This window comes from Zophobas morio, unplaced genomic scaffold (assembly GCF_036711695.1).
Source record: "Zophobas morio isolate AGI-343-1 ecotype UQ-CSIRO unplaced genomic scaffold, CSIRO_AGI_Zmor_V1 ptg000031l, whole genome shotgun sequence".
Taxonomy (NCBI): domain Eukaryota; kingdom Metazoa; phylum Arthropoda; class Insecta; order Coleoptera; family Tenebrionidae; genus Zophobas; species Zophobas morio.
Window position 1 is genome coordinate 3,548,538 of NW_026972136.1, and position 11,413 is coordinate 3,559,950.

The window sequence follows — 11,413 nt, forward strand, 5'->3', positions numbered from 1 at the left end:
CTAGTGTTATTTTTGTATAAAAGGCTAAAGAATCTCGGAGAGTTTTTGTGTTATTTTTTTTAAAGCGAAAAAATCTCGGTATTTTTTTAAAGAAAATTAAAAAATCTAGTGTTCCCTAATTGTCTTTTTTTTTTAATCTTCGGGGCTCCTGGAGTATTTTTTTCTAAAACGCGAAATAATCTCGAGAGCTCCTAGTGTCTTTTACTTTAAGATAGGCACTGCAGAGACTGAAAGCTTCTTGTCAATTTGGACTTTAAAAATGGAAAGAAACTCTCAATGAAAATAAAATGAAACAACCATAAATTATTTCACACTAGAATAATAATTCACTAAAACTGACATTGGCAACGTTGCCAGTTGTATGTTAGCTGATCACTCAATACTGACTATTGTCTTTGCCAATTTTATTAAAACACCACCTGTCGATTTTGTTTGATTGAGAACGGTTTTTAATTAGAAAATTGTCTGAATATGAACGTTGCCAAATTTGCAATCAACAAATGGTGTTTCAATAGAAATGACAGACTATAAAATTTATTCATTCGTCTCCTTAGCAAGCTGTTAACATTTTCTTAAAACTTATTAAAAGAATGTTTATTAAGACATATACTTTAGAATATTTTGTTATTTGTGTTGGGTACTAATAACAAGTGTATCTGGTTTTGATAGCAATAATTTTAATAAGAATTTAAGTATATGACCAATTCTCCCCGTGTTGCGTAAATTTTCCTAAATACACTACATCCAAGCAAAGTTGAACCAAAATAAATTAATTATCTCCTTCAAAACACCACCTGACCCGTTGTTTTCTTTTTCATTTCCCCACCAATTTACGACCGGCCACATCCGCATCGAGCGGCTAACTAACCACCACAAAGACCCATCACCAACGACTCTCCTCAGTCAAAGCTTTGCCGCTCCACAGTCAACACAAATCCCAACTCCTCAAACCAGCCAAAAATGCCCCAACTCAACACCCATCCCACATTTCGCTCCAACTGCCAAAAAATCCACTTCCCCAACCCCACCATCCCCACCCCCCCGAAAGGCAGCGAAGTGTTCGTCGGCAACCTCCCCCCAGACATTCACGAAGATGAGATCATCCCGCTGTTCTCCCAATGTGGGGCCATTTACAAACTCCGGCTCATGATGGACTTTGACGACTGCACCAGGGGTTTCGCCTTTATCTGCTACCACACCCCCGAAGCCGCCGCCGCCGCCGTCCTGCTGCTACACAATCACGCCGTCAAGCCGGGGGTGTTTATCTGCGTGCATTTATCGCGGGATAAGCGAAGGCTCTTCGTGGGCAACGTCCCCAGGAATGCCAGTGCCGAGAATATCGAGAGGAGGTTGTGCCGGGTTTTTGATGGGGTTGTCCGGGTTATGGTGTTCGAAGAGGTGGCTAATCCGGGGTTGAACCGGGGATACGCGTTTGTGGAGTTCCAGTCGTACGTTCTGGCCGCCATTGCGAGGAAGAGGATGGCGATGGGGGGTGAGTGTGTGTGGGGGAAGAGGATGGTGGCGGATTGGGCCTTTCCGGAACCGGTGGTGCATCCGGTGATTCTTATGCAGGTAATGAAATTTATTATTTGTCTTACTTAGTTGTTCTAGAAAAAAATCGGGGGTAGAAAATTCTTTGTGGCTAACTTCACGTCTAACATATAAGGGTGCTGTGTTGACAGAATGTCAGGTTAGAGCAGGTCAGGTCAAGTTAGGTCATGTTAACCATATTAATTAAAACTTTTAAAAGATCCACCATTGCTAGGAAGTGGCATTTCTGCAATATCTTTAAATTTCAAAAGTCACTAGGTTAAGAAAACTTAATGAAATGTATTTGGAAAATTTGTGACTGGATTTTTAATAAGATTTCGTGAATTATTAGTTGCCTATATATCAGGCAGTAAATACACAAATAAATGCTTAAAATTTAGGTTTTAACTGACATTTATGACAGGTAATGACTAGTGATCCATCATTACAACAAGACGGCAAAATTTACGTTTCAAAGCCAACTTGATTTGCTTCTTTAATAACTATCATATGTAATGAAAAATTTAAAAATCTGTTGAAATCACAATGTCGAAAGTTTTAATTCATTCTTATGAGTTCTCTATCAATGAAATTAAAGACTAAAAAATTAGACTCTAAGAAATTTCAGATTCGAAAAACATTATGTGATAATAGTTCCGGACCAAAATTTTCCATAAATTTAGTTTGAAAATTATTGTTTTTTAAATATGTATCTCGATATTGTCACTTGTCGATTCTAGCAAAATCGCTGAAATTTTCTTCTGTAAGTCGAAGTTTACAAAAAAATAACTTTAGGCGGGATTTGAAAAGTACTTCAAAAACGGTAAAAAAATTGAAACAGTATTGAAAAATTTTTGGAAGAGGTTTTTGGAAATATATTGAAAAATTGTGAGAAATATATTTCGAAAAACAATATCTAAAAAAATTCGGTTTGAAATGATATTTTTCATTATCTATAAAACGTGAAAAACTATCAAAAAATTCATGCAAAAAATATTAAAATTGAGATTGTTTTAAAATTTGCCTAAAAATTCTGAAAACATTCTGAGAAATACACTTCGATGACCTGATTCGAAAAATATAACGTGCTGATAGCCCCGGACCAGAATTTTCAAAAAATTCTGTTTGGAAATGGTTTTTCTTTATATAAAACTTAAAAAACGGTCAAAAAATTCAAACAAGGGGTATTCAAAAATTGGGATTTTGGTAAAATTGCCTAGATGTCTTAAAAAATTCTGGAGAAGACCAAGTTTTTTGAAAAATTCGGTTTGAAACTGAAATTTTTGTATACACTTAAGAAATTCATACGGGGGATATTGAAAAATTTAAATTTTTGGAAAGCTGTCTAACAATCCTAAAAAAGAACATCTGGAAAATTGTAATTGTTCATTGTATTGATTCTGAAAAAACTGTTGGAATTTCCCCCGGAATTTTTGAACAAATGAAGATGAAGATAGCTTCTACAAGTCAAAATCTACAAGAAAATGACTTTAGGCAGTATTGAAAAACTACTTGCAAAACGGTAAAAAAATTCAAAATGTATTAAAAAATTGGAATTTTGTAAATTTGCCTGAAGTTCTGAAAAATCCTAAAAAATACATTTTGATTTTTCTATGTATATTTAAAACCAAAAAGGGTCAAAAAATTCATACAGGGTCTATTCAAAAATTGGGGCTTAGGTAAAATTGCCTAGATAACTTTAAAAATTCTGGGAAAGATCAAGATTTTCGAAAAATTCCGTTTGCAACTGGAATGTTTTATGTACTTAAGCCTGAATTTCGAAAAACCGAAATTTATATGGGGAATATTAAAAACATGAAATTTTTTAAAAGCTGTCTAAAAATACTAAAAAATCTGAAAAATTGTAATAATTGTTATGCTGGAATTTTCTTCGGAATTTTCGAACAAATGAACCCAAAAATAGTTTCTACAAGTCGAAATCTAATTGAAAAATTGCCTGAAATTCGAAAAAGTTCTGGGTAATATTATATTTCGACGGACTATTTCCAAAAACGTGAGTTGTTGATGGACCAAGATTTTCGAAAAATTTTGTTAGAAAATTATATTTTTAGATATCACTAAAACTCGCAAAACGGTCAAAAGTCAGAATAAGAACGGCGAAAAAGTCGGTTTGAAAACGCAATTTTCTATAGACAGATCTCTAAAATTCAAAAACCATAAAAAATGTATAACGCGGGATAATAAAAAAAAATGAAATTTTTGAAAAATTTTTGTGCAAATCCTAAATACATCTGGGTAAAACTTTTCAATAAGACGATTCCAAAAAAAAACTTGGTGAACCAAGAAAATGACTATAGGTAGTTGCCTAAAAATTCTCAAAAAATTCTGGGAAATACATTTTGAAAAAAGATAAAATGTTGATGAACCCTAGCCAAGATTTTCGAAAAATTCCGATTCAAAAACCATGTTTTTATACATTCGTAAAACTCAGAAAACGCTCAAAAAATCGTCAGAATTTTGAAAGTTTGCCTAAATTCTTAAAAAAATTTTGGGAAATATATTTGAATGAACTAATTGGAAAAAATATAACGTGTTGATGGCCTCCGCTCAAGATTTATTATTTTTATTTTTTTATATAGCTATATTTCTAAAATCGTCAAAAAATTCATACAAAAATTGTGAATTTTTGAAAGTTTGCCCAAAAATTCTTAAAACATTGTGGGAAATACATCTCGATGAACTGATTCAAACAATATAACGTGTTAGTAGTCCGCGATCAAAATTTTCAAAAAAACCTGTTTGAAAATGATTTTTCTTTATACATATATCTCTCTCTGAAACTCAAAAAAATGCCGAAAATTGAGATTTTTGTAAAGTTGCCCAGTAATCTTCAAAAATTCTGGAAAGGGCCAAGAGTTTCGAAAAATTCGGTTTGGAACTGAAATTTTTGAGAAGCTGTCTCACAATTTAAAAAAAAAATCTGGTGGAATTGTCCTCGGAATTTTCGAACAAATGAAGCCGAAAAGAACTTCTACGAGTCGAAATCTACAACAGATCGAAAGGTAGTCGAAAAGTGGTAAAAAAATTCAAAAGGAGGGGCAAGAAAAATTTTGAAATCTTTGAAAATTGCCTAAAAATCCTCAAAAAGTTCTGAGTAATAAATCTGGATAAATTCATTCCAAAAATATAAGGTGTTGATGGACCTGGACCAAGATTTTCGAAAAATCCTATTAGAAAATTGTATCTTTATACGTCTCTAAAACTCGAAAAACAACCAAAAAATTCATACAAGGGGTATTGGAAAGTTGAGAATTTTTGAAAATATATTACGATAAACTGTTTCGAAAAATATAATATGTTAATAAAAATTTCGTAAAATTCGGTTTGGAAACGAAATTTTTTATGCCGATTTCTAAAATTCGAAAAACTATTAAAAATTATACTTAAAAAAATTGGAATTTTTTAAAAGTTGTCTGCCAATCCTAAAAAAATCCGGGAAAAACATTTCGACGGGATAATTCCAAAAAGTTGTATGATGATGATCTCGAACCAAGACTTTGGAAAAATTCGGTCTGAAACTGAAATTTTTAAAAAACATCTACAATTTTTTTTTTAATTTTTACAAGTAGAAATATACAAAAAAATGATTATAAATAGGGTTCGAAAGGTACTCGAAAAATCGAAAAAAAAAATTAAATACTAAAAGTTGTATAAAATCCCCCAGAAAAATATAAAGTGTTAGTAGCCCCCTATCAAAATTATTGTAAAAATTCTGCTTGAAAATTATTTTTCTTTATATGTATCTCTAGAACTCAAAAAACTTCATGTTCAAAAATTCTGAAGAAGACCAAGATTTTCGAAAAATTTGTTTTGAAACAGAAATTTTTTATACATAGATCTGAATTTCGAAAAACTATAAAGAAATTCAGGGGCAAGAAAAATGTTGGAAGTTTTGGAACATTGTCTAAAAAATCTTAAAAAGTTCTAGCTAACACATTTCGATGGACTAATTCCAAAAACATAAGCCGTTGGTGAATCCGAAATAAGATTTTTGAATAATTCTGTTAGAAGTTTATATCTTTAGATATCTGTAAAATTCGAAAAACGGTCAACAAATTTATACAGATACCCTCTGTTGACCGACAAGGTGTTGTTGGACCCGGAGCAAGATTTTCCAAAAATTCCGATTGAAAATTATGTTTTTAAGTACATATTTCTAAAACACAGAAAACGCTCAAAAATTGTACTAAGGACATACATAGGAAAGCTGAGAATTTTTGAAAATCTGCCTAAATACCTCACAAAATTTTGGAAAATATATTTTAATGAACTCATTCGAAAAATATAACGTATTGATGGCTCCCGTTGAAATCTACAAGGAAGGGGCTCGAAAAGCGATGAAAAATTCAAAAATTGTAATTGGTTATTTAATTAAATCTGGAAAAACTGTTGGAATTTTCCTCTAAATTTTCTGCAACACACCATTTATAAATAGTTTTCGAAAGTTATTCGAAAAGTAGTAAAAAATTCAAAAGAAAAGACAAGAAAAATTTTGAAATTTTGGAAAATTGTTTAAAAGTCCTCAAAAAGTTTCAGGTAATAAATTTCGTTGAACTAATTCTAAAAACATAAAGTGTTGATGGACCCAGACCAAGATTTGGAAAAATTTTATTAGAAAGTTATATCTGTAAGTATCTCTAAAATTCGAAAAACGGCCAAAACACTCATACAGGAGGTATAGGAAAGTTGAGAGTTTTTGAACATTTGTCTAAAATCCTCAAAAAAATTTGGGACATATATACGTTTCGATAAACTGTTTCGAAAAATATGATGTGTTGATCTCCTCGGATCAAGAATTTCGTAAAATTCGGTTAAGATTTGAAAAACCATAAAAAAATTATAATTAAAAAATCGAAATTTTTTAAAAGTTGTCTGCGAATCCTAAAAAGTCCTGGAAAACATTTAGACGGGATGATTCCAAAAAGATGAATGATGATGATCCAGAACCAAAATTTTAGAAAAATTCGGTCTGAAACTACTACTACTTTTACAAGTAGAAATCTACAAAAAAATGATTATAGATAGTGTTCCAAAGGTACTCGAAAAATCGAAAAAAAAAATCAAAACAGGGGGGAGGTACCGAAAAATTCGGATTTTTAAAAAGTTGCCTCCCCAAAAAATTCTGGGAAATCGATTTTGATCAACTTCATTTTCAAAAATTCTGGAAAAGACCAAGATTTTCGAAAAATTCGTTTTGAGGCTGAAATTTTTTTATACACAGATCTAAATTTCGAAAAACCATAAAGAAATTCAGGGGGAAGAAAAATTTTAAAATTTTGGAAAATTGTCTAAAAATCCTCAAAAAGTTCTAGCTAATACATTTCGATGGACTAATTCCAAAAACATAAGGTGTTGGTGGAACTGGACTAAGTTTTGTAAAAATTCTGTTGTAAATTTAGATTTCTCTAAAATTCTAAAAACGCTCAACAAATTTATACAGAGGGTATAGGAATGTTGAGAATTTTTGAAAATTTGCCGAAAATTCTCAAAACCTCTGATGGTCAAAATACCGTTAAATTTTAATACTAAGGTGTATCGGAACGTTAAATTTTTTTGATAAATATGCCTAAAAACCCTCAAAGACTTTTGGAAACATTTCGATGAACTGATTCGAAAAATATAACGTGTTGGTGGCCTCGGATCAAGAATTTCAAAACTTCGGTTTGAAAACGAAATTTTTTATATGCATATCTTTAAAATTTGAAAAACCATAAAAAATATAACGAAGGATAAATAAAAAAATTACATTTTTGGAAAGTTGTCTGATAATCCAAAAAAAAAAAAATTTGGGAAAAACATTTCGAAAAAAGTTTCGAAAAATTCGGTTTGAAATCAAAACTCAAATATCGTGATGTTTCATTTTATCGTTTCTGGAAAAATTAGTTTTACAATTCGAAATCTACCAAAAATTAGAATAGGAATTTTTTGAAAAGTACCTCGAAAAATAGTCAAAAAATTAAAAAAAAAATCGGAATTTGAAAAAGTTGCCTAAAAATTCTCAAAAAATTCTGGGAAAAGCATTTCGACAATCTGGTTCCAAAGAAAAAAACGTGGTGATGGTCCAGGACTAAGAGTTTCGAAAAATTTGATTTTGAACTGAAATTTTTTAAATACCTCGAAAACTGCTGAATGAAGCTGAAAATAACTTCTACAAGTTGAAATCTACAAGAAAGGTGCTCGAAAAGCGATCAAGAAATGCAATATTTCAAAAGTTGTCTAAAAATCCTCAAAAAAATCCGGGAGATACATTTAGGGGAATTGGCGCTCCCGGATCAAGATTTTTTTTTTAAAAATTATGGAAAATGAGATGACAGGCTACATAACAATAATAATAACATATGGGTAAATCAACTAACGTTCCAATTCCTACTTCAATGAAATTAATTCTGAAAGAACATTTTTGTGTAATTCCAAACATAAATTTTAAAAATAATCAAAAATACTTATATCACACGGAAATTAACGTGCCCTGTTGAGATTTAGTGAACAATATTTTCAGTTCATGGAAGAACAAGAAAATAAATGTCAAAGTAATCGGTACAGTAGTTTCAGAATTTAACAATCTAATATTATTATTAAAACAGTACAAATTCGGCAATTTTGCCCGATCTGCCAAAGTCATCAGGTCATCACTCGAATTATGAAAAACGGGTTATAACTAATTTAACTTTAATAAATTCAGCTAACAAATGTAGATAAAATCACACAGTAATCAGTGGCTAATAAGCTAATTAAAATCGAATCAAAATAAAATTAATAAGTTGTAATTTTTGCAGAAATCTACTAGTTTTTTAAAATAAATATTCAAAACAATAAGTCATAATTAAATAAACTTTTATTTTCCTTAATAAAAACCAAACGAAATTATAGAGAAATATGGCACGTAATGTCGAAAGGAACTCTGCTCCGACAACACAATTTCTCGGAACGTGAAACACATCCCGGAACCGTCCTTCAGGAAGACGTGCCGGAACCGAACTCCGGTGAACAAATCATAATCACAAACCTACTCATGTTCGAGTGTAAAAGACATAAACTGATCACACTCGTTCCTCCTGCGATAACAAATTATACATCTGAAACACACCATTGTTACGACGTGTGTCACCCACCTATTTTTAAAACATCATGAACACTGTTTTCAGATCAGAACCCTGTACTTCGGAAACATCCCCGTCAAATGCACAGAACGCCATTTCAGGCGATTCTTGTGGACCGTGCTGGATCGCTATCACGTAGAGAGGGTCTACAGAAGGGAAAATTATGCGTTTGTGCACTTCAAGGACCGGGATTTGGCGCACAAAACCCTGCAAAAATTAAGATCAGGTATTTTTATTTAATTTCGCTCATCATCGATACGTGCCAGAAATAATACTCACGAGTTCAGCGTTGCTTCGAAAATTATGTCCAATTTGAGATAACTAACACGGCTTTTGTTGCAGAATCCTTGATAATTTTCAGTCGACAAATTACGGTGGAATGGGCCCGGCCTGTGAGCTACAGCAGGAAAACGAGGCGGAATGAAATCCGGGGCGATTTCTGCATGCAGAATTAAAATTTATCTTCTTGCTTAGTCCTCTAAATTTAATTTTGGTGCTGATTTACTCATGTTAATTGCGACAGGTCTGTAAATCCAGTGTCACACTATTTTTCGAGAAAATCAAACGAACTCGGGAAAAGACTTCGGAGACGAAAGAATTTTTCATTTAGGGGACGATTGGTAATTGCTTCGTGTATTTGAAATAAAATCTGAACCTAGAAATGTTACAGAAGAAGCGAATTCATCAATGTGTTTGTATTAGTTCCTTGTGTTTTTGTATTATTTTTACTAATTTTAGATCGTTCGTTTTTGATAAAAATAATGTAGACATTTATGTAGCGATTTGTTTATTGTGTACTAGGAGTATAAGAATTCATTAATTATGCAATGGTTTACACAACAATTTTATTGTTAGATCTATTTTTTAAGCTGATATATGTATGAGAGAATTTTTTGATTTTTACACGAGGGGTCTCAAAGAGAAGTCTTATTGGTCCTCTGTTATTTTTGTTTTTCATTAATGACATGATGACCTACAATGATTGTTTAAGTTAATTATTAAGTGATTTTTATTTAATTTTGAGGAAAATAAGATGACTCTAAAATGATTGTTAGATTAATTAGTATATTTTGTTTTGTTGCATGTGTTTCCAGAAATTACAAGAATTTTTGTTGAAGATATTAATCGATAAAATAAATCATTTCATCAATAATTGTTGTAAATCATTCTGTGTAAAAAGTTTTAGTCACCGATGACGACGTGATCTGATTTTAGAGTACATAATTTTTTTTAAACATCCTGTACAGACAATTTTAAAAAAGTAAAGTAAATACTGAATTACTAATACAGAAAAAAAAACATTTTATTTTAGGATAAAACCCGAAGGATCAGGCTAAGAAACACTTTTGTTTGTGTGATTTTTTTAAGAGTGATACCGACACGATTAAAATTATAATAAATTTAATTATCTACACTTTCAGAAAATATCCAAAACTTAAAATCCACGGAACAAGAACTTTCCAAGTACTCAGTTCAATATTAATTAATAGTAGATAGTGGATAGTCGATGACGTCATCTAAAAATATTGCTAAATAATTAGATGTGTCTGTATTGGAAATGCGCCTAAAAATGTCGCTTAGTAAATGTGATTTAAATTTTATGAAATAACATATTACTACACTTGTGGTTTATGAATCTGTCTTGATTTTTGACACGAGTCATACTGATTTGAAAAAAAAATCAAAAATTAATAACAACATTTTACACAATTTGAAATTTCAAAACCGAATGCTGTGGATTCTTACAAACATTTTAAGTTTATCGTAAGCATTTATAGCCCCTGAAAAATTGACGTCATCTCAAAATTTTGTAATGGAAAAACTCACTTGAAACATCCATATTGATATAAAAAATTTAAAATCCAGACACTGGAAAATTAAAGTCGGGAAATTGAGAAATTCAAAATCGAACAATTGAAAAAATTAAAAATTGAAAAATTGGAAAGAAAAATGGCATAATTAAAAAAACGGAAAATAAAAATCGAGAAACTAAAAATGCAATGACTGAAAAAAACAAAAGTTAAAATACCTGTAATAAAAATGAAAAATTGCAAAATCAAGAAATCGAAAGATGAAATTATTGAAAAATCGCAAAGTTAAAAACAAATTGAAAAATCGATAAATTAAAAATCGAGAAACCAAATGACCTGACCTGAGCTGTCCTAAAAAATCGAAAAAATTCAAATAGAGACACTAAAAAGTAAAAAAAATCCAGAAATGAAAACATTTAAAACCGAGGAACATTTAAAATATCCAAAAATTGTAAAAATGAAAAAATTCCAAATTTAAATCGGGAAACTGAAAAGTAAAAAATCGAGTAAATGAAAAACTTAAAAACTGAAAAACAGGTACGAAAAATCTGAAAATTGAAAAATTAAAAATCGAGAAATTGAAAAATTCAAAAGCTAAAATATCGAGAAATTTAAAAACACAAAATTAAATAACCTATAAATTGTAAAATGAAGGCCGAAATTATTGAAAAACCGGAAAAATACTGAAAAATAAAAAAAAAAGGGAAAATTCAAAAATTTAGAAGTTGAAAAATTTTAAAGTAGACTATAAAAATCGACAAGTTTGAAATCGAAAAATTCAAATCGAAGAAAGTTAAAATCGAGAAACAAAATACCAAAAATTGAGAAAACCAAAAATTAAAATTTCCAAAAACGTAAACACGACAAATTGTATAAAATCAAGAAATCGAATGATGATATTATTGAAGAAATCGGAAAAATACTAAAAAATCGAGAAATTCAAAAATTCAA

General features: G+C 30.6%; 1 protein-coding gene across 1 annotated transcript; it reads left to right on the top strand.

Annotated features, from left to right (window-relative positions):
- Positions 1 to 959: 959 nt before the first annotated feature.
- On the top strand, positions 960 to 9,299 carry LOC135139537 (probable RNA-binding protein 46). Its single transcript, XM_064069810.1, has 3 exons — positions 960 to 1,572; positions 8,697 to 8,877; positions 8,994 to 9,299. Exons 1-3 carry the CDS (start codon positions 961 to 963, stop codon positions 9,104 to 9,106), a joined length of 906 nt encoding a protein of 301 aa, XP_063925880.1. The 5' UTR covers position 960; the 3' UTR covers positions 9,107 to 9,299.
- The last annotated feature ends 2,114 nt before the right edge of the window (positions 9,300 to 11,413 follow it).